Source organism: Carex rostrata, chromosome 19 (assembly GCF_964058835.1).
Source record: "Carex rostrata chromosome 19, lpCarRost1.2, whole genome shotgun sequence".
In the NCBI taxonomy this organism is placed as follows: domain Eukaryota; kingdom Viridiplantae; phylum Streptophyta; class Magnoliopsida; order Poales; family Cyperaceae; genus Carex; species Carex rostrata.
Window position 1 is genome coordinate 2,059,242 of NC_135936.1, and position 24,756 is coordinate 2,083,997.

The following is a 24,756-nucleotide window of genomic DNA, read 5'->3' on the forward strand; positions in this document are numbered from 1 at the left end:
TTGTTTGTATTAAAATATTAGAAATGTTGAACATATTTCTTTGAAAATAGATGAAATACAATATAATTTGATTTATTAGAAAGACTGCAACAAATAACGTGGATCAATATTTTTCAGGCCGGATTTTTCGCGGTTGTAAGAAAAATTAATATATTTCTTTACGTGTTATTGGAAAATAATAAAAATACTTAGATTCTGAGTTATTGATCCCGGTTCAAAATTCACTTCTAGGTAATACAAAAAATATTATGATCCTTCTAGTACATTTAATTTTTTAAAAGTTGTATCTATTTTTAGAATTATTTTTAATATGAAAGTAATTTAGTATGGACAAATCAGGTTGTGACACATCATAATTATGATAAATTGGACCATCTAAATTGTGACGCATCATAACATATGCAAAAAAAGGTTTGCACGCCCATGCAATTGAGCCATCTAAAGTGTATTTACTTTCCTCTTAATGTGTAACACTTGGAAGTTCGGAACCTTTGATGACAAAAACAGAAATAGACAGGTTTGCATCAACTTTATACGAGCGTGCCAATTTGCACTCACTGGTGGTTGCTTAATTGGTTTCTAGTCTATTCAGCTTTTAACCGAATTAGAAAACTTTGAACTAATTGTTTCAGTTTTTTTTTTTTTTTTTTTTTAAATGAACTAGTTTGGTTCAATTTTTAATCTATTTCGGTTTTTCTATTAATTGGTTCGATTAATATTATGATCCTTCTAGTTCGAAATGAACTAGTTTCGGTTTTTCTATTAAGGATCATAATGCACTAGAAGGATCATAATATTTTTAAAAATAGATATAACTTTTTATAAATTAAATGTATTAGAAAGATCACAATATTTTCTGGATTACCTAGAAGTGACTTTTGAACCGGGATCAATAATTCAAAATCTAAGTATTTTTATTATTTTCCAATAACACAAAGAAATATATTAATTTTTCTTACAACCGCGAAAAATCCGGCCTGAAAAATATTGATCCGGTTATTTGTTGCAGTCTTTCTAATAAATCAAATTATATTGTATTTCATCTATTTTCAAAGAAATATGTTCAACATTTCTAATATTTTAATACAAACAATAAAAATAAAATTCTGTTAAAAAAAAAAAAAAAAAAAAAAAAAAAAAAAAATGAACAGTGGCCGCTGGCCTCCAAAGCGGCCCATAATAGGTGCCCGCTTCCCTCCAAAGCGGCCAAGCTCCATGTGGCCGCTTCCAGGGCAAGCGGCCATGCGATTTTTTGTAAAAAACAGCCAAAACTGGTGTTTTGGTTTAACATTTTTTATAAAATGGTATATTTAAAAATTTCGGGAGGAGGGCCTCCTAGTTAGAGAACCCATCTTTTCTATTTTCTTTTCTTTTAGCTACACGTTGGATATTTTATAATTGTTATTATGTAACCTTTAATGTTTCTATATAAAAAGAATGTAGTGGCCTCCTCTTTAAGAGAAAATAATTTAATACAATCTCCGTATTTTAAAGATTAAGCTGCAAATAGGAATACATAGTATGTAACATTATTGTATTTTTTTATCAAAAAGATGTAAAATTATATTTATTTTTATATATATATCTGAAATATGAGTAGAACTAGGGTGTTCTTAAGCTCACCAAAGTGTTTGGTGAGCTTAACTCCAAAATCCATCAAATTGGTTTTAAATGATGAATCTAAACCGTTGAAACCTGTCTACCTTACGAGTGATGTGTCTACATGTGAAAATTTTAAACATTCAAATTAATTTAGTATAAAGTCAATTGGTTAAAATTAGAAGGTTAATAAATTAATTTTAGCGCATTCATTTTTTGAACGTTTTTTGACCGCTTGACTTTATATTAAATTAGTTCGAATGTTAAAATTTTCACATGTAGACGCATCACTCGTAAGGTAGGCGGATTTCAATAGTTCGGATTCGTCATTTGAATCCGATTTGATGAGTTTTGAAGTTAAGCTCACCAAACACTTTGGTGAGCTTAAGAACACCCTAGTTCTACTCCTGAAATATAATATGTATATAATCATTTAAAAAATCAGCGGTTGAACCAATTGACCCGTCGGTCCAACCAGTAAACCATTGAACCGAAGCTTTATCGGGTCAACGTCTGGTCCGATTCTGAGAACATTGGTGTAATCTGTAATCAATCTTATGAATATAATATTTGAAATTCTTGATCGGCCCGCTTGTTTTTCTTTTCTAATTTATGTGTGAATTACTATATACATGTATGTATCGACAAGAAAATTTAAAACCCTCGCCATCATGTGTTTGCTTTATACATGTGAGCGTGACAAATTAAACATCAAAAAACGTGCGTGAGACTGAGATCTAGTTTCACTATAATTTTGTACAGTAAACAATTATGATAAAAATGGAACAATACAGTCTACAACAATAAAACGAAAATATATTAATTTAAGATAAAATCTCCAATGCAGCTGTAACATTGAAAGGTTTCCCATATTAGCTTTGCTGTTTGGCGTTTGCCTGTTTCTTTACAGCAGACAAGGTACCTAATTTGTATTTAGCATTTGTATGGTAGTACCAAATTCGAGGGGAAAAAAGCTCACGGAAACAAATTATAAGTGTGAATGCTTGATGATAATTATAAGGACAATTGGCAGCGTTAATTACAGATAAAACAAACCTTGTGAATCAAAGTAAATGATTTAAACTTAGAGTGCCTCTTTCTCCAAGAGCTAGGCACAGTTTTTGCATGTTTTAAGTGGTAGACTACCAATCATGCATGGCCAATCTACTTATCTAAATTAATTAAACTAATTAACAATCTTCCCGCCTCTTCTGCAATGGAGGAGAGACCGAGAACTAACAACTAACAGCAAGATAATGTAATACACACTCAACTATAATTCAATGCATATTTGTCTATGTCAGTTTGAAAACAAATGTTGACAATTACAGCGCAGATCTTCCCCATAATTAAAAAAAATATATTAATCTATATTGAAATTTGACTGAATTTATTTTATTTTTTAAGTTTTTACATAGTTCAACGCTCCTCGTAAAATATTAAATGCGTACTTGTATTGGTTTTAATTTTAATTTGTGGTTTTGAAAACTTGAATCCAAATTTCACTGATCACATATTTTTATGAGGAGGGTTCAAATGCCTCCATTTTTGTGCCTCCATCATGGTTTCATTTTTAAAAACTTTAATAACTCAAAATTTAAATCTTAAAATTCAAAATAAAATCTTTAGATAAGAACTAAATCATTTTATCTATGCACGTGTAAAACATTATGGCATTTCAACTTTGTTTTGGTTATCATCTTGAGCTTGTAAAAATGTATACTAATGCGGATAATTTCTAGACGTCGATTTTTCAACTTATTGATTCATATAAAAGAAAAATCAAAATGTGATAATTTTTCACGGACACAGAGAGAAAATAACATAGATCACATCTAACGGTTTTATTTTGACATTAAAATTTAAAACTTTGAGTTATTAAAGTTTTTAAAAACGGAGACATAATGGAGGCACAAAAAATGAAGGCATTTGAACCCTCTATTTTTATTGTCTTTTACATTTTAGCCCACAATTTATATTTTCTAATTTTACCCTTAAATAATTATTATATTCTTTTTATCAAAACATGAACTGAAAGTTGTTTTAATCTTCTTAGCATATGATCTGAAATTTTCAGAATACACACTCCACTATTTTACAATACCCATTTGATTATTACACGATACGCACTGATTATTACAAAAATATACGCTTGTTACTTTAACTTCTATACTTATCATTTGGACCAACCTATAATGCTGTACAACACACTTATTGCAGAATACACACAAATTTATTCTTATTTCTTTTTGTGAACAAGTTGCGCAATGTATAATATTCGTACAAGGAAGCTCAGATTGTTAGCGAGTCGTTTACTGTAGCTTCTACTGCTATTAGGCCTAGGCGTTTAAATTTAACAAGAATCACTTTAATTAATATATGCATTGGATTTGGGGGTTCCCTCTGATACATGGAGCCACGAGCCCTAACGTGTTCGTTAGTTGGGTTTTTTTGGGAAAAAGCAATACATTGGTTGTTGTTTCCAGCATGATGTTTAGGATTTTTTTCCAATTAAATTCTGAGGGGTTTCACCTTTTTCTTTCTAATAGCACTGTTATCATGGAAAAAGACAAATTGAATCAAAGCTCCGTTTTTTCTTTCCAATGAAAAATAATAATAATTTTTTTAATGAAATGAAAAGGAAGAAATTAGCTGTTCTCAATATAATTAAGCTATTTTATAAAAAAATATTAATATCAAATTGAATTTAACTAATAGTTTAAATTTTTTAATGCTTCTTGGCTTGTTCGTAGGGCCTTAGCACGTACAAAAAATAAAGTACATATAATTTAAAAATTATTAATATCTTAATTTTTATCTGTTTATAAATATTTTCTTGATTTATCTGTACATATTTTCCTATTTCCTTATTTTATTTAATTATAAAAATATTTATATTTTATAAAATAATAATTAATAATTAAATATATTATTTAATTACATTATTAATTATTTTATTAATAAAAATAATTGTATAATATCAATCATTTTAGAAAGAAACTGAGACTTATCATAATTAATTCCACAGTACAACCGAGCACCCATTCCAGTACATTCCCATACGTATTCATACCCATGGATTCTCATTTTTCTAAAAATGAGTTTCCATCCCTGTCAAATCTCATCCCACATAATCCGTGACAAACGAGCAGGCCCTTATTACATTGTATGCTTGTATGGTAGTGACTGAAAATAAGTAACTGAAAATAAGTCTGTACATCATTAAAACACGACATTTTTCTCTGGGGGTTTAAATGAAAATAAGTCTGTACATCATTTTTCTCTTCTTCTTTTGTACCTGAAATTCCAATTCGGCTTTCTAATAAAACACGACACCGAGTCTCTGGGGGTTTAAATGCCTTGACTTAACCTTCGCGCATTAATTTTTTAACTATTTCTAACTTAGAGATCAAATTGAGGCGAAATTATTTGAACTTAATAATCACAAAAGCCTGGTAATTGTGCCACTGAAGCAACCAATTGATCATGCAAAAGCTTTTAAACTTTTTCCTTGATGAGCTGATTTTGTATTATAAAAATAAAGTTATATATTTGATTTTTACAATACAACAACTTATACAGGTATTGCACAGAAAAATGTAGAAATGTGAATTTATCACAACATATTTTTCTGAAAATGATTAATTATTATTCAAACAAACCATGAATCCAGTTTTGTTGCTATGCTTGATTTATTAGATTTTATCACCGACTTCAATTTTAAATTACCGGATCAGCAATTTCATTGCTAAGTAAAGTTTCAAACAAATTATGAGCTAATTCAAGGAAAATCACATTCAACTGAAATATATCAAATTATTATTTTTAAGACAACCTATGATAAAGTATGTTTTCAATAATTATATCTGGTTTGAAAGTTTAAGGCAAATCAATGTTATATAACTACAAGAAAATCTGAGGCTATCGCCTCACATGTAAAATTTATGACAAATACAATTAAGAATATATTTAAAAAGAAAAAAAAAACCTAAGTTTACGTTACGCATTTAATTTTGAAGTTTGATAATCAGCACCCTATGAAATTTTATATCAGTTTTTCTTTGTTATTTACCGTAAGAAGTACGTTATCAAAATAAGGAGGCCCTCCTTGCAAGGACCTTTGTATGAGTATTCAATGTTTTTTGGGTCCTGAAGTAAAATTTTAGCCAAAGCCTAAAACATTTTTTTGAGAAAAAAAATAAATAAATTAGACAAAGCCTAAAACAGGCTCATCAATAGGTGTGGTCAGGGCAATAGTGGGGCTTTTATTTGTTATTTTGTTGTATCTTTTCTGACTGTACCCGCACGAGACCTTGTCTCGGGAAACATGGTACCGGTCAGATTCTCTGTTAAATTGATGATTCACAGATTCTGCCGTTTGGGTCGGACCGAATTTCATTTATATGATTTCAATTGCTCAATTACATAAATCTTATAACTAATATTTTTAAATACGGTTTGTATGGAGCATGCGGAATTGCTACATATGTGGATTTTTATGAGAACTTATATATACAAGGGTGATGAAATAAAATTAGAGCATAACAACTTGGTATTTTTGTAATTTTCCTTCTAATTTTTCTTTTATTGTTAGTTTGTCTCAGTGTAAAATTAATGTTTCATTTTAAAATATTTTCCGCGGACCTTTTTTCAAAATTAAAAAATCAAAATATTTGAGTGCAAAATCTTCGGCCCAAAATCTTAGCCCATTAAGTTTTGCATGCGTAAGATGTCAGTGCAAAATATCTTCAAATTCACGTGCGGAGGGTCCGGTACAAAGAATTTATTTAGTCCCACATCAACAAAACAAATAATAAGAATCTATTGGGAGCCTATAAAATAAGCTGGCTCCATTGTAGAACTTGCTTTTTCTCAAAAAAAAAATGTAGAACTTACTTGACGAGACATCGTCCGGATGAGGGATTGAAATTGGATTTCTGATCCCGATTTCTTGTAGTAAATTTATTTAATACGGCTTCGGATTTGATATTTTTACTTGACAAATTAACAAATATTTTAGTGGACAGTGTGATGTAATATGCGGTCCGAATAGGTGTTTTTTATGTGATTGCAGATGAATCGTATATACAGCCTGTATATACGGCCTACATTTTAAAGCACTCCTATTAATCTCTCGGGGTATACAAATACAACAAATAAATAGTTCATTCAAAAAAAAAATTAACCCGTTTTGTTTGTGTAAGTTTGTACTTTGTAAGCTGCGTCCCTATAAACAAACTCAAATTTCTAACAACTTACAATAATTACTGTTTAGTGGACCAACAAATTATACTACAGAAAAATTATATGCTGAATAACAACAAGTAGTCTTCCGCGAATTCCTTGCGATTATTTTTTATTTTTTAAATAAAAAAGTAATTTGTCAAAGATAAGATTAATTTTTTTTTTCTCGATAAATATATGATACGGTCTTATTAGAAAGATGTCCATGGTTTAGTACACTGATATTTTTCAAATTACCATACCAACAGTCACATTATGTAGAAAATTAATGAGACCAAATCATTAATTTAGTCTCTTATTTGGGGGCCAAGTAAAAAATATAAAAGAAAATGGATGAGAAGTCCTACAAATTTAACAGTCTGATTAGAACCAAATTAATGTTTGGTCTTAGTTATTTTTGGTTTTTTTTTTTGCGACGGAGACGCACTGCAACTCGGTACCGAACCAGTGGAACCGAATCATTTATACAGCTCAATCTATTTATCGAGAAAGAAAATCAATCTTGTTTCTAACAAATTGATTTTTTAATATCTAAAAATAAAAAAAATGTAATTCTTTTGGGAAGAGAAACTTTTTTTGTAACTATTTTCGTTTTTACCTGTTCATCCACTCGTGGGTACAGTACTGATTAGGTTAAAAATTGGATCAGTGAACTGTATTGACTACCCAACATTCGAGATGGCAGCATTAATTGGGAGAATTGTACTAACTGAGACAAACACTTAATTAAGATTCTTGTGCTACTGATTACTAGATGGAGAGGGATAATAACTCATCATTCCCACATATCCATGTCTTGACTGCGAAAATGTATCAATTATTATAATTAACTGTTGAGAAAGCAATGCTGATAGAATTACAAGTTATATAACAGAGAGCATGAATTTAATAGGTTGCCTCGTTCGGGTTCCAAAATGAAGAAGATGTATTTATCTCCCAATACCGAATATGTCCCCTTGCTTATGTTATTTGCTAGATATACTGCTGTTATAGAAAAGAGGAAGGTTTTAATATCACAAGTTTTTTGTGCTGTTGAATATCACAAATGATATTTTATTTTTTATATTTAAAAAAAATTAAATCTAAATGTCAGAACTCAAATTGTTTGATTCTTTTTTCTTTTTTTTTTAATGAAAACAACCTCCACGGACAACTTTACAAAATTTTGAAATACATTTTAGTTAAGAAAGAAAACTAATTGCACTATCTGTTTGATTAAGATCAACGATTCACATTAAACCATGCAGACATATTAAATTTATGGAATCTCGATATTTTTCAAAATTAAATATAAATATTATCAAATTTTACGTGAATGCATCTATGATGAAAATGAACAAGATTAATAAAATTTAATCTAACGTTTGAATTTTAACACAAAAAAATTATGACATTGAATCCGTCTCCAGGAGATCATGTTTTCTGTCATACAAGAAATAAAACATCCGAATTATCAAGGAAATTATTTTGGCCTTTAACTGCGACGTTGTTGCAAACGAATAAAATGCTTATAAAATACGAAAACTTTTTTGAAAGAAAATAAAAATATTTAATGGCTAATTGGCTAACGGAGAAAAACTTCTCTCGGCAAAAACAAAAACAAAAGCTTATAAAATACTGGCAAGTGATTACATCAACCTGATTAGTAAATTAGCAACAAACTGAGATTGCACTTTGTAAATAATTTTTTTTTTTAATCAAAAATTCGTTGGCGGTACTTCACCGCCAACCATAAAAAAAAATTGAGATTGCACACTAACACTTTAGTACTGTACCAATTATAGCCATAACAATATTTCTCTAATTGAGAAAGGGAGGTAGCAAAAAAAATTTTAGGAAAGGTAAATTCGCACAACGACGGTATGTCCACGCCGTTTACCTGCTCTATAAGAGTAGAAACGGAGAGGGAGCGGAGGAGAATGATTATTGTTCGGAGGGAAGGAGAGAGAAACGCGTTGATTTTTAGCAAAATTTGTCACTGCAGAATTTCCTTGTTTCTTCCCCGTTTTCTACGATAGCTGGTTCTGAAACACAGCCTAAAAGTCAAAACTTAAAAAGTTTGATTACTCCTTACGACTTAGTATGGTTATCACAAAAAAAAAAGTACTTCTTTCGGTAAAACAGTATAATTTATTGATGACATTGAATTCACGCTAGTCAAAATTATAATCCAAGTTCCAACGAGTTCAACTCAGCTAGTCTAGACTCCCATCAGCGCGAATAAGTGCATGATACGCATTGTCATAAAGGAGAAAGAATACCCCAAACCCTAAAATATCAATTCATTTCAGCTTGGCAAAAAAAAATACATATTACAATAGTACGTTTTACGTTTGCTAAATTGGGTGTAAAACCATCTTATGAATATACTACCTGAAATTCCAGGTCGGACTACTTGTTTTTCTTTTCTAATTTATGTGTGAATTACTATGTATTGACATAAAATTAAAAACCCTTGTCATCATGTGTTCACTTTATCTCTATCTCTGTAGCCGTGACAAATTAAATGAAAAGAATATGTGCGTGTGCCTGAGATTATCAAGTCCCGCTATAACTTGTACTGTAAACAATTCTGATAAAAATTAAACAATACCGTTTGCAACAATAAAACAAAAATATAATAATTCAGATAAAATCTGCAATGCAGCTAATAACATTGAAAGGTTTCCTATTTTAGCTTCGTATTGCTTTACAGCAGACAAGGTACCTATTTGTATTTAGCATTTGTATGTTAGTACCAAATTCGAGGGGAAAAAAGCTCACAGAAACAAACTATAAGTTTGAAATGCTTGATGATAATTAGAAGGACAATGCGTAGCGTTAATTACAGATAAAACAAACCTTGGCAATCAAAGCAAAGGATTCTAGCTTAGAGTGCCTCTTTTTTCCAAGAGCTAGGCACAGTATTTGCATGTTTTAAGAGGTAGACTACCAATCATGACCAATCTACATTAATTACACTAATTAACAATCTTCCCGCCTCTTCTGCAATGGAGAAGAGACCGAGAAGTCGAGAACCAACAACTAACAACAAGATAATGTAATACACACTCTAGTCTACTATTATTCAATGCATATTTGTCTATTCCAGTATGAATGAAATGTTGACAATTACAGAGACGGATCTTCCCCATAACTTTTCAAAAACATATTCATCAATATATAATATATTGAAATTTAAGTGATCATTTTTTCTTTTTTAAGTTTTTATATAATTTAGCTCCCCTCATAAATTATTAAATGTTCACTTGTAGATTGGGGTTAAAATTTTATTTTGTAGCTTGATGACTTGAGTTCAAATTCCACTTGCAACATATTTTTAATATGTATTTACTTTTCAGCCACATTATCTAAATTTTCTAATTTCGCCCCTAAATAATTATTATATAATTTTTTTTTCATCAAAACATGAACTAAAAGTTATCTTAACCTTCTAGGCATAATATCATAATATCTGAAATTTTCAAAATACACACTTCACTATTTTACAATGCCCATTTGATTATTATACAATACACGCTGATTATTGCAAAATACACACTTGTTAATTGAACTTCTATACTTATCATTTGGACCAACCTAGAATGTTGTACAACACACTTATTGCAGAATACACACTTCAATATTATTTTCTCTTGGGAACAAGTTGGGCCAAGTATAATATTCGTACTAAGGAAGAGCAGTATGTTCGCGAGTCGTTTACTGTAGCTTCCACTGCTACTGGGCCTAGGTGTTTAAATTTAACAGAATCACTTTAATTAATATATGCATTGGTGGTTTCCTCTGATACATGGAGCCACGAGCCCTAAGAGCATAGGTTTTGGTTGTACATCTTGTTTTTGTATTGTAGTGACCATAATTCATTATTTATTCATAAGACCTGAAATTAAGTCTGTAGACCATATTTTTTTTTTCTTTTGTACCTGGAATTCCAATGTGACTTTCTAATAAAATATGACACCATCTCATACCCGAGGCTTTGGGGGTTTAAATGCCTGGACTTGACCTTGGCGCATTAATTCTTTAACTGTTTCTAGCTTAGAGATCAAATTAAGGCGAAATTATTTGAACTCAATAATCACAAGAGCCTGGTAACTGTGCCAGTGAAGCAACCAACTGATACCGACATTAATGTTTTCATCAGAAACAAAAATATTACAAAAATAAGAGACCCCCTTTTTTTTTTCTGATAATACAGAGTAGCACAGTGGCTGAGGCATATGCCCCCATGTGGGGGTTCCTAGGTTCGATCCTGGCTAGCAGGATTTAGAGAGTGTGTGTGTGCCTACGGGCTAATGTCAAAAAATAAAATAAAATAAAGGCAAAAAAATTCTTGCAGAACGCTTTTACTAAATCAGTTGGTTCATGTCCTAATGAGGTACCACCTTTTCTCTTAAGATCTTCAGAGCTTCCCCAATTCCATCCTAAACAGTTGTTTTAATGACAACAATTATTGCATATATGAACAAGGAATAAACATAATTTTATGACATAATTCATTGCAGCACCATAAAATATTACGGGATGTTGTCATTGATGAAACTAAACCATTTGATCTAATCTGATCTGAGGCAAACTGCCCTGTTTTATAATTAGGTTGGACTACTTGTCCAATCTGAGAAGTTCATTTTCAACTAAACAGCTCAGATCAATGATGGCACGACTGTACCATCACCAGAACAGCAGCAGATCTTGATTCATGCTGAAGCTCACAATAAGAAAAACAAAACGTTTTTTCATATAAATATCATTACGGAAACCCCCAAACTATACTTGAATTGTAATCCTTCAAAGGAATCCCAAACTACCACTTGACATAAATGGCAGAGAAGTAATTTGGGAACTCTGCAAGGAAACCAGGAACAATACCTCTTGCAGACAGCAGTAGCAAGAATGCGAGATAGCTTTCATACGAGGTTTAGCAGCACATACATTATGTCCTAAAGTTCACTTGTGTGCTTCCTTGATTGTCCATACAAATGAGTTTGCACACATAATTCTCTTACAAAGTTCTCCTTCTACTTTGTCCCTGGTAGGAGAAACTTCATTTTTCTCGGTGGAAGGTCTTGAAACAAATTATCAGTGCAAGTACAATGTTAGTACCAGACCTGCCGACACAGTACCAGTACTAGACATATTACTCGCATGTATCAGCCTGGTATATAAACTGTAGCAGTTGCATTTAAGTTTTGTTCTGTCCCGTCTCTATTGCTATTGGTATGTGTGTTTCACATCCATAGTGTTCATATCTACAATTTGGTACATTGTCAATCATACCTCTGAAGAAATTTTTCCGGCAATACAAGCCGCTTGTGATTTGATTTCAGGAGAATTTGCACGGTCAATAGCAGCCCGCAGTGCATCACAAGCAACACTGATACTGGCATCATCTAAAGAATCTGGGCACAGATAGTGTCGCGGTAATGGGTCGGGTGCAACCCCAATCCAACAAAGTCTCTCAGCCCAGTAAAACTGATCCATTAAGAATGGGCACAACACCTGGATTTACTACAAAAAAAGTTAATCGCAACTGTATTTGTAACAGCGCTAGTACAGGACCAGGACCAGGACCAGACTGGAACACTACTAGATCAGATTAGGTTTTGGCATGACGGAGTTAGGACTAAATAAAGCCTTGGTTCCAAGGTAAAATTGCTAATATGGGTGACACAGTCTGAAGATACACATGAGTGGACAGGTCATCATTTCACCTTCCACTTGCACTAAGCCAGAGAAAATTTGTCATTTCTTTATTTTACAATCTTTTTTGGGTTATTGTGCTTCACTCCCTTTTTTTGGCATGATGCACATATATGTGGTTTGGGAGTGTTATAATTTATAGAGTGATGTTTTAAGAAACTTCTCATGGCTACACAAAGTATAACAAATATGCCAGTAATATAAGAGCATACATGCAGAGGAAATGTGAACTGAAGGAAATGAAAAATGTGAATTTGCTAGAACCTGAGGTATCCCAGCATGTAGTGCAGCAGCAGTGGAGCCACTATTTGAAAAAGGACATGAGCAGCTATTTTAAACAATTTGAAAAAGTTCTTCAACTATAAAATAAATGCTGCATGTGTTATTTACAGACTACACACAACTTTAACTGTATTGGCAATTACCGCAAAACGTTTTTTGCCCCTTTCAATCTGTATAATTTTTTCAATTGTTGCAGAAAATTCACAAATCACAGAAGCAATTCTAAAGAAACAACCAAGGCCAACCTAACCAGATTTGGGTGTCTTCTGAATAAATCTGGGAAAACTGTGAATTATCAGCTGCGAATATTTGAAAAGCCGGGTGCGTTATGCAAATATGGTAAAATATTAAAAGAAATTTGAAAAAAAGAAGCAAGGAACAAAGCATTTGAAATATTTGAATTTTTCTAACCTTCCTGCATGGTGGATTGCAACAGCACATCTTGGAAAAAGCCAGCTATATGGTACTGAACTGAAAGCAAAAAAAAAATGCGTAATGGAATAATAAAACTTTATAAGCCCCCATTAATATCTCCCTCCAGAATTAGTACAAAACTAGGACCAGATTGTTTTTTGAATAGTCAAGTAATCCTAGCAAGGACCTGAAATCTAGTTTGCTTATCCTTACTAATAATTCTGACAGAACTTGCAAAATGGTAACATTTCTCACTGATCAAAAGTCAAGTAATGTGAAAAAAAGTGTCATTACCCAGAGAAGCAAAAAAGCCGGTCATTAAACAGAAGAGTGCTGTCCACTTTTTCCAACACAGAAGATGAGTTTGGCATGGCATCATAAGCAAGATATCTGATCAAAGCATCCAATGCTTCATACCCGCTTGTAAATAGTATAAATCTGTATTTGGTGGCTTCTATGACCCTTTGGAGCACCGCTAGAAATGCTTTTGGGTTTGTAAGAAAACCCATGCTGTACAAAATCAGTCGGGCGGAATGTAAGAGGTATTGAACCTGGCCTGTACAGTTGTCTTATGATACAACAACAATTGATATTAAGCAATAGGGATTGGCAAACATAAAACCAATGCTGACTCTGATAGGTACTTCCAAACAGATTTAACAGTAAACTGGTTACTTTCATCAGGTTCATACTGGTACTGGTCTCATCCGTTAACATATCCATAAAGGTGGCTATATCATACCTTCCCATGGAGCTTAATCCCACAAAAATCAGAGAGCTAGAGTTAGAGGGTTCATTGAGGAAAAATTGGAGGCTAGCATGACTAGGACATAGTTCCTCTAATCCCGAAGAAATATTTGAATTATTCGAAAATGATATTCTGCATCTTTCACACGAGAACTGCCATTCCATAGGTAGAAACCAGAAGCCACATGTGCATACATTTGGAGGCCAATAACCTAATGTTTAAACCAAATGTTGTCAACTTTATAAACTAAAAAGGTAAAATAGAAACTTCACTTTAACAAAATGTATACAGATTTTCACTGCCATTCTAGTCAAGTGCAATGCCAGTACATAGCTTCAGTGTTCAATTTCACATGGTGTGTAAATTAGCAAGACATTTTGATAGACTTGAGGCATATTGCACAAAGCATGATGAAGGCTATACAGAGGATTTATTACGGATTAATTTAGGAAAGATTTTTAAATTGGCAAAATTATATCTGGATATTGTCTGTACTGTACTAAACCAATCAGTACCACCCAAGTTGCAATCTTTCAAACACAAAAATGTAATACCTGGGCACTCTACAATTTCCTTGCTGAACCCATAACTGTTTGGCGTAACAAAAGTTGGTATTAGAAAAATAGTTGAAACATCACTAAAACACAATACAGTAAAAATTAAAAGAACCAGTTAATTAACAAATTCTTCAAAATGAAATATGGGGCAGATCAAAACCAATGTAATGATAAAAAATTTCTATAGCATACGGGCCAGTCTGGGTGTTTCTAGGTATAACATCCTTTTTCTTGTAAACTACACATACAGATGGATGCATTTGCTGAACACCTTATTTCCCCACAAAAACAACAGCTGTCTATTGTTATTTGTATAAGCAATTTGCTCCAACAGACGGAACTGACTATTCTAACATAGTAATACTTGCATTCCACTTTTCTTGAACCCATTCACCCTGTAGCTATCTTTGCATGATAAAATCATTGTTTACCGTAACTATTTTGTCACAAGTAATTAGGATCAGGGCCTTAGAGAAACAGGAAAAATCATTAATGTTGGCCACAATTAGAAATGGTGATAGTTCAGAGGGCAGAGTGATCATTTTTCTTCTTGCCTCTAGTCTCAACAACCAGTCAATGCTCATAACTACAGAGTTATGAGTCCATTATGCATCTACCACAAATAATTTTCCTTTTGGTAATACTGATAAAACACAGGTACTTTTTGCACAACCCCATTTAGTACTGATAGACAAAGCACTACTTGATTGAACAGCCACTTTAACATACGTTGGGACTTGCATGGATCTTACAGCAGTAATGGTGATTCAATCCTTATATGCCACAAGGGAAGATTAGTGACTGGATCCTGAAATTATTCCAAAAACATCTTATTAGATGTTAAATGGCCTACAACAAAAAAATGAAAAATCGAATAGATCTAGTCAAGGGTCACCAAAAAGTAATATTTCGGTTTTCACTTTTTTATTCTGCAAAGGCGATGTTCTTGTTTATTTCTTTTTTCTTTACTCATTTACTTTTTTGTTTTTCAGATAACCCGTATAAGATCAACAAAACAACTGCAAAAGCCACACAAAAGGAAGACAAGTATCACAATATATTAAGTCAGAAAGTTAAAATATGTCAAGAATGGTAGAGCTGACCAAAGTATTATTTCAGTTTGGCACCTAAGAGGCTAGGTGTTGTACCGTGAAAGGTATAGAACTGAGGTTCAGAATATCATTCCTCCATGAGCCCCAAATTTCCATAAAGAGAGGCCACATCCAGTGCAAAACATCTTTCCATCCAACCTGATAAGAGAAGTGTGGGGGACATCAACAGTTGTTGTGTCAGATTTGGCCATTGGTAGCGTTATAATTAAATTAGTGAGAAAAACAGATACATAGATAGGAGAAGAAAATAAATCTAAAGCTAGATACTGATGCAGTAAAAAGCTAGGACAGGACAAAAATGATCAAATAAATTTCTCTGCTTTTCTCTATTTCATTTTTGTTATGTATTGGCTGTTTCAGAGTTATTACAAAAAAAATTATGTAACTGAGGCAACTTGAGTTGAATTGAGCTTCCATTAGTCAAAATTGTGCTAAACCAAGGATTCGTTAGAATTGCTATGGGTAATCTGGTATAGTTGAGACTTGACTATTGACTTCATAAATGAAATCCTTGGTCAAACACTGTGTTAGTACATCATAAACCATACCATGCCAACAGGAGCTTCTTGAAAATACTTGTACAAAAGAGGTAGATCTTTCTTAAACCGATATTCAAAAGATGAAGGTGCACTGCAATTAAAAAAAAAATACTTAGGAGAAAGAAAAGAAGGGATAATTTCAAGTGCACCCCTGCAAAGGCTTAAATATCATGCATAACCTAAAACGATAAATGATTATTTCGACCCCCCCATAGAGTATAGAAATATCATCTGTACGCAGAAAGAGATAAAATAACATTAATAACCCTTGATAGCTGAATTTGTTCAAAATATTATGCACAAATTACCCTAGCTGCCTTACATGTTCCCACTGAATAAAAACAGAATAGTTCTTGCAGAAACTAGGTAGCGATATACAAGGTAAGCCAAAGTAAAATCTTTGCAGTATATAAAGTTCTTAGATTTTGTAAAGCGTGTAAAAATTTTCAAAGTAAAAAAGAAATAAAATTAGCAGAAGAAACAAAGTAAGACAAATAAGACAAATGCAATTTACCTGTAAGGAACAACATACGGAGCAGTAACAACACAACGAACTTGGAATAGCTCTGCAAGATGCCAACCTTCCTAAGATTTTGAAGGAAAAATAATCATAAAATATACCCAAAAACACAAGTCCAGAATATAAACTATGTGCATGATCTCAAGCAAAAAGCTCCCATTTTATCCTTGATACTTAAATTCTCATTTTAACTCTCAAAACCATTTATTGCCTGTCTAAATCTTCACATGAATATCATTTAAATCAGAATATTCAGGGATGAAAATGGGTACCCTAAAGCTCAAGGAATTGGATTATCAAAATCTCGCATGTTGAGTTAGTAAAATACCAAGGCAAAGAAATTGATTGCAATAAAATCTCCCTCCTTGCTCAAATCATTTGCAAATATTCTTTCAATAGCAGCTAAACACTCTCTCCTATGCTCTGCCTCAATCGTTCTTTTCAGCAATGAGAAATTATTTTGCTCACCGTAAGACCCACCTGAATTTTCTCTCAAATCTACAATTATGTACAAAAATTACATTTAGATACTTATAAAGTAATGAACTTTAATTATAGCCATTCCCTTCCAGCTTGTTCTTTTTTCACCTTCCATAAACACTGTTAACCACCAAATCATTGCTCAGTCCAATTCCATGGAAAAAGGGGTCTGGATGATTTCATTTCATAGTTAAAAGTTGGGTTACGTGTCATGTGGTTTCCCAAGTTCTAATTTTGAATGTCTTTTTTTGAAATCTTCGCAGAGGATGCAAAGTCATGAGCGGGACTCGAACTCTCGACCTTTGGGCAACCACAGTCCTAGGACGTTTTCTCCTAGCCAACTGTGCCACCGCCCCATCTCCTCTAATTTTGAATGTCAGTGGAAAAATAAGAGTTGGTGATATATATCTTCAGACCAGGAAATTCAGTAAAAAGGTTGTGCAATTACACGCAAAATTTTTATTAAATTTTACCTGAAATTTGTTCATGTTGGTAAGCAGTTGCGACAGGAGGGCTCGATATTGGTATAAAGGTGACATTTTTAGCCGCTAAACTTGTGGTCAAGCCCTAAAAGTTTAATCGCTGTGAGAAAGTAAAAGCTCAAAACAACAAAGAGAAAGAAAAGATATGACTGTTAGAAAAAGCTGCATACCTGATGAGCTAAGTGTGTAATGAAGCTAACTTTGTATTGTTTCTGATCACATGCAAATGCTGTAGCAAGTGCCTAGGTGTATAAAGTGCAAATTGAGTAAACTATGACCCGAAAACAGTAATTAAATTGAAACTATAGTGCCATTGCAAATGCCGCGGCAAGTGACTAAGTGTATAAAGTGCAAGCTGAGTAAATTATGACCCAAAAACAGTAATGAAATTGACACAATAGTGCTTACTGAAGAAAAGCAAAAACTATATAAGATGAGACATAAACCCAACAACTGCATTATAGAACTAAACTCTGGTTCATTGGCATCCATATAAATTTGTTGAAAAGCATGCATAGCTTGTTCCACAAAAGTACAAGGCCAGATTACACTTTGGTCCACAAACAATATATACCCAATTTTTTCCTTTCTTTTTGTTTGGTTATATGAAAACATACAACTGATACCTTCGTGCACAAACAATCGAGAATGATTCAATTAAAAAATAACCGTAACCGGTTCTTATCGGCAAAAATTAACACTCTAACTCCGTATCTGCGTGCCCGCGCGTGCTATAGAGAGAGAGATAGTGCCAGAGAAAGAGAGAGAGGTACAGCTACAGGAAAGATGTCGCCTTTGGTTCCAAACGCCATGAACAGAGCTATAGGCTTCCGGTCTCTAATGGCCTCCGTTTCTTCTCCTTCGGTCGCCCCGGAACCCCCATGGTTGTGTCGGGTCGACATCATACCTCGGACACTGTCTCACGGACTCGCGGTCTCACACCAGTCACCAGGAACGAGCAGTATGAGAGCGTATGACCCATTAACCCGATTGGTCCGGTCCGGTTCGGACGGTTGCGTCTTGGTTGTCAATCCGACCGGTCCGAGGATAAAATGGGTAATGATGTCACAAACGAAATTGAACAGGATCAAATCGTCAAGAAAAATTAATACAATACTTACAGTAGATTTACAATATCATTTTTACTTATAAAAATGACATTGTAAATCTACTGTAAGTATTGTATTGTATTACAGTAAACTTACAATGTCGTTATATAAGTAAACATAAATAATAATGCAACCTAATTTTACAAAACAATACATATAGTCAAAATTTCATTAAAAGAATTCAGAAGAAATTATGATGCCATTTAATAAAAAGCGACTTCCACCAACCGAATCATTCCCTCAAAAGTAATTTTTCTATACAAATATATATTTTTTTCAATAAAAGTTGGAGGTCAAAACATTCAACTATTTAATATTCACAAAAAATTATTAATTTTGGTTAAAAACTGAATCTTGTTATATAATTATTTCATAAGAAAGATTTAACAAAAAAGGATTCAAAAATTCCAATTATTTGAAGATATATGCCTAGTAATTAATGTAAAACTTAAATAATAAACAACAATTGTGAAGGAAAAACAGGTTATTCCATGTAGTGTATTGTGCACCAAAGAGTAAAATAAATAGCAAAAGAATGACAATACAACAACAAACAATACTGTCTACAAAATTGAGAATTAAATAAGATGCGATAACCAGTGTACCTTAACGGATTGGATGTTGATAGGTCACCAGAAAAGATTCATCATAATTTCAAGAACCCATGTCTCCACGTCCTTGTGCAACTAAAACAGAAATATAACCTTAAAAAAAACTAAAACAGAAATAATAAAAGCGATTTTTATTTTTACCTTAGGGATCTGAATTCTTCCCATAGGCCGTGCTCTCTTGGGAACCAAATCCTCTGCTCACATATGGGCTGGATTTTCCAGCCCACCATTGAATTTAGCCAATCTTTACTTGACATATGGCATCTCTCTTTCATTTCATTAATGAGGATCTTTTTGTTCAATTAATTTATTATGTGTGGATTAAAAAAATAACTTTCCAAACTAATGAGTATCATTTCTTTTCTGTTTTTCTGTCATTCACCTTCCATTTCAGATTTTTTTTCTTTTTAGTAAAATACAAAAATCTAATTAATCCTTATTTGCTTTATTCATAGAAAATATATCTTATCTGCATGTCTTTTAATATCTTATAGAAAATATATCTACATGTTTTGTTTCCAATTTATCAATCATAAGATGAAAATTATTAAATCAAAAATTTACTTTATGTTGTCGGATTTTACAAATAACATATTATTATTTAAAAAATTATTATGAAATTTTTTTGTTAAAAATTACAAATAAAAATAGAAAAAAATTCTAATAAAAAATAATTCAGTACAAGTTTCAATTAAAATAAGGTACCATATTATTTTTTTGGAGATAAAGGTATTACAATGTTGATTCTTACATTAGATAGATTTTCAATTTTTCAGCAATTTGTAGGTTTTTGTAAGTATGGATCGAAGTTCATAACTTGAGCTGCTATTTTAAAGTTTTTTCATTTATTTTTTATTATTTATATCATCTATTCGGTTTACTTTGTTCTTTTTTTTCCTATAAATTCGGTGGAATCAAAGTGATAAGTCACCTGACCAACTTTCACAATTTTTGTTTTCATTCTACGAGTTTTATTTCAAAATTTGAAATTTTTAACAATCCCTTCTACGAATGAAGCAAACAAGGATTATATTTTTTTTTCTTTAAATATATAAAAATATTTTTCTGAAATGAAAGGTGAAGTCACGGAAAAACAGAAAAGAAAAATACTTAGTTTGGTAAGTTATTTTTTTAAGAGGAGGGTTCAAATACCTCCATTTTTTGTGCCTTCACCATGCTTCCATCTTTTAAAACTTTAATAACTCAAAATTTAAAACTTAAAAGTCAAAATAAAACCGTTAGATGTGATCTTGTTATTTTCTTTATGTGCTCATAAAAAATTATCACATTTCAATTTTGTTTTTATGTGAATCATTAAGTTCAAAAATCAACGTCTAGAAATCATCCAAATTAGTGTGTTTTTTACAAGCTCTTGATGACAATAAAAATAAAATTGAAATGTCATAATTTTTTACATGTGCATAGATAAAATGACGTAGATCATATCCAACGGTTTTATTTTGACTTTTAAGTTTTAAGTTTTGAATTATTAAAGTTTTTAAAAATAGAGGCATGATGGAAACACAAAAAATTAAGTTTTGAATTATTAAAGTTTTTAAAAATAGAGGCATGATGGAAACACAAAAAATGGAGGCATTTGAACCCTCCTCTTTTTTTAATCTATCTATAATATATTTAGTGAATACAAAGATGTTCATTAATTAATGACATATATAAAAGATAACTAGATATTAAAAGATGACACAAAGATGTTCATTAATTAATGTCAAAGCTCCGTTCTCTTGAGTGATAATTCTGATATAAAGATCAACTAGCATCCAGTGTTATTCTCAGGCCGTTCAATGAGAAAACATATAACAAACCAAAGAGCATTTTAAGTTTTTAACACATGGAGGCAAACTTTTAGATGTTTGGAGGCCGTTCCCAAAGAGCATTTGGCCAGCTTTTTTATGTTTGCACTCAAATATGGAGGCAAACTTAGCTTATTGCTAGATAGATGAAAGAAAATTGCATTTTGCTAAGCATGCATCTCGACAGAAAACATATATATAATAACAAACCAACGAGCATTTGAACACAAACTGATATCCATAAAAATAGCAGTTCACAACAACTGAGGACACATCCATTATTATTTCTGACATACTTCTCGAATTAAAACTCTAAAGATTATGCTAGACTCCACATTCATTGGATTAGACAAGCATCCTTAAGATGGTTCTAAAGTTTGGAAACCCCAATGATCTGCTTGGAATCAAGAGCTTCGATTTGCTGCTTTAGCTGCACTCAAGTTATACAATAAAAACTGTTTGTTAATTTCTTGATAGTCATGAGGACAACTAGTTTAACTGAAAATTGATTAAAAAAGGGAGAAGTATTCTGTAAGAGCCACTAAAATCTGTTGATGCTTAGCCAAGAAAATTAATTTAAGTTCAACAATCGGAATATCATACGTCTAATAGACACTGAAATTCAAAGTTGTGACTTTCAAAGAAAAAGTGTACCCTATTTGGAAAAGATACATGTAACTCTGAAATAATTACAATTGCATATTTGCATGCATGTGTTTAAGGATTCACTTTTCAAGGTAAGAATAACAATTAAAGCTGTCACGGATCTAAGAATATTTGTTGTAGATTTACATATTTTACCTGAAGCATAGTCTGAAATCTCTTATATAGTTCATCAAACTCACGCCTGACCTCAAGCATTGCTATTTCACACCTGCTCCATCAAAAACAAGCACAAATCACAATATTTTATATTAATGTATATATAGTACGTACGTAGCTACAGAGAGATGCATCGAAAAAACTAGAGTAATTTGATGCCAGGATTTAATTGACTTAGTCTATGTGGGTGAGGCAGAGAGTGCAAGGGTAGAAATTGACAGTGCGTTGTTTTCTAATTGGGAGGTTTCAAATGATTGCGGCTTCTCAATATGATAGTTGCACTTTCAGAAGGCAAAATTTCTATCCGGAGCAATTACAAATTAAGGTTTTGCGAGCAATTACAAATTAAGGTACCCACCAAATTCTGTCACACATGTTTTGTTGTCTTGATATAAAAAGAGAGACAAAACATGAAAATTAGAAGAACAGGTTCCAAGCCATACCCTTCTTTGTCATTCTCACGACAAACATCGCGAAACTTATTGCATGCCAATGTTAACCTTGTAGCACCCAAACTGTAAATAAAAAAATAATTAGAAATGGACAGCTTCTTTCTTTTGAACAATATTAATTCTAAGAAGAATGCATGTCCTATATTGGTAAGTAACACCTTTTAATTTAATTGTTAAAAGATATTTTCTAAAACAGGTAAATTTGCTAACAGAGAAGACTAATCAATTTCTGCATATGTTCCCCCAAATTTGTAAACCGGACATTAATTCATAACAACATCATGGTAGTAAAGTTAGTAACATATGCATTTACAGTCCCCACAACATTTATATTAGGACATGAAAGAACGAAAGATAGGAGAATCAAGAAGCTAGCTAACTGAATGCTGTTTTACCAGAGCCGGCGTAAATATGCATCAATCTTCTCAAAATCAACAAGAGGCTCACACCTGTACAAATAACAACCCATAATTATACCAAAAACATAAGAATAGAAGTGCCATACTTGTTATACATAATTTCAAATTAAGGGTCAAATTTTTATTTTAATAAAGAGCAAATCCTCACAAATGGTGTTTCTGTTTAAGTTCCATATATTTCTTGGAAAAGAAAAAAAAAATATTAATGTTACGAAATTTAAACTTGCGAAAGTTTCAATCTAAAGTGTCGCACACAATGTCTGCGGCATAAATTTGTAAGAGTCGTCAACTACATTAGCTGCCTGAATCTTTCTTATTGAAGTCAAACAATCTAGCATTTTTAACAAAATGAATTGATAGAGGAGGAGCTGCACACATTGTTACTTGCAAGACCTGAAAACATTATGATAATATAACAGTGAAAGTCGTAATTAATATAACAAATACATACAGCAGCTTGGAGAGTTCAGAAAGAAACCCCTCGACTTGCTTTCCGAAAAGAGGTGTAATTTCTGCAATAAATCCGGGGCAGCCATCATTTTCCAGCATCTGAAGTGTTTTGAAATAGTCCCCTAGAAACTCCTATTTGATTTTTTTTTCATGTTCGAATTCCAATTAGAAAAATACAGTTCATAATATAAGAATTGCTGATTAATATAAAAAGAAAAAAATTATTCATCACACGAGTACATTATACGTCCTGCTGTCAAGAGAAAATATTGGATGATTAATATACTACCCATTGAAAAGATGTATTTAGTAGCAGAAAATAAAAAGTTATTTAATGGAATCAGTTGGGCAAAAAATAAAAAATAAAATTTGTTATGATAGCAATCATAGCATGCAAGTCAGGATCTGATCGAGACAAAAAATATATTGACCTGATGGTTAACGACATGCGTATTAATTAAAAACTAAGTGATACAAGATGCAAATCCGATTAGGTTCTAAATTGATTTGCGTATTCATTGCAAAAACGAACTATTGCAATTTTTTCCCCAAAATGGAAAACCTTATACGCATGTTACTTCCAAGCATATAATAAGATAATAAATATATAGGAAGAGAATAAGATAATTCACCATGGCGAACATGTAGTTCATAAGCTTGTTGAGCTGCGTTTTTAGTGGAGCCGACGACATTTCACAGTAATTGCAGCACCAAATTATAAAACCCTAGAAAATGGGAAGAGTCTGGAAGAGGTGGCGAGAGTGAAGAAGGGAATGCCGAATGCCAAGTGCTTATAAATACATCGTCCGATTTCTCGGGGTTAACGTCAATCGAAACGGCAAGTTACGCCACATATAAATATAAAGTAAAGGCTTCCGCTGTTACAGAATTCCTACGGGAATTTATGAGGCGGGTCATCACATATGGGTTGAAATGACCCATTTCTAATAAAATAAATGAGATATGAAAAAGGTGAAATCACTATGCTAAAAAACTTCTTCGAAGATTTTACGAAAACATCCTAGGAAGTCGAAATAAAAAATTTCATTAATTTTGTACAAAATAAACAAGAGAGGATTAAAATGGAGGGTCAATATGTTATATTGTGTCACATATTTTTCTCTCTTTGTTTTAAAAGTTTAAATAATTTATTGAAATCGATCAGCATGATCTTTATATTTAAAATTTTAATAGATCAAATTTTATATTTCTTTAAAGTTGTTTATTATATTTTAGATAGTTGTAAAATTATTGTTTTCATATCATGTTTAAATATGGAGATAATATTGACCAGTTTGGATAGCCATGCATTTGAACCCTCCTTAGTTTATGAATTACGATTATGACATTTTATTCTCATTCTTTTTCCTCAATATTTCGGACTTTGTTATGGCAAAACAGAAAT

The 24,756-nt window shown here is 32.1% G+C and overlaps 2 protein-coding genes across 5 annotated transcripts; both read right to left on the minus strand.

Moving 5' to 3' along the window:
• Positions 1-10,935: 10,935 nt before the first annotated feature.
• On the minus strand, positions 10,936-18,731 carry LOC144571472 (UDP-Glycosyltransferase superfamily protein). Of its 4 annotated transcripts, XR_013517519.1 has the most exons (16): positions 18,451-18,729; positions 17,848-17,919; positions 17,669-17,762; positions 17,044-17,213; positions 16,710-16,780; positions 16,205-16,286; positions 15,693-15,794; positions 15,297-15,352; positions 14,542-14,576; positions 13,982-14,198; positions 13,534-13,749; positions 13,237-13,296; positions 12,808-12,847; positions 12,121-12,342; positions 11,713-11,872; positions 10,936-11,267 (listed from the first exon to the last, which is right to left on the minus strand). XR_013517519.1 is itself a non-coding variant. In XM_078320762.1 (15 exons), the coding sequence occupies exons 1-15, from the start codon at positions 18,580-18,582 to the stop codon at positions 11,214-11,216; spliced, it is 1,623 nt and encodes a 540-aa protein (XP_078176888.1). In that variant the 5' UTR covers positions 18,583-18,726; the 3' UTR covers positions 10,936-11,213. The 4 variants fall into 4 exon arrangements, 1 of the variants encoding a protein (XP_078176888.1); XR_013517520.1 differs by lacking the exon at positions 11,713-11,872 and having other exon boundaries at positions 12,121-12,351; positions 12,756-12,847; positions 18,451-18,731; XR_013517521.1 differs by lacking the exon at positions 11,713-11,872 and having other exon boundaries at positions 12,121-12,351; positions 18,451-18,730.
• Positions 18,732-21,498: 2,767 nt separating this feature from the next.
• LOC144571322 (histidine-containing phosphotransfer protein 1-like) lies at positions 21,499-24,093 on the minus strand. Its single transcript, XM_078320574.1, has 6 exons — positions 23,984-24,093; positions 23,353-23,483; positions 22,863-22,931; positions 22,474-22,545; positions 22,010-22,082; positions 21,499-21,638 (listed from the first exon to the last, which is right to left on the minus strand). Exons 1-3 carry the CDS (start codon positions 24,041-24,043, stop codon positions 22,874-22,876), a joined length of 249 nt encoding a protein of 82 aa, XP_078176700.1. The 5' UTR covers positions 24,044-24,093; the 3' UTR covers positions 21,499-21,638; positions 22,010-22,082; positions 22,474-22,545; positions 22,863-22,873.
• Positions 24,094-24,756: the final 663 nt, after the last annotated feature.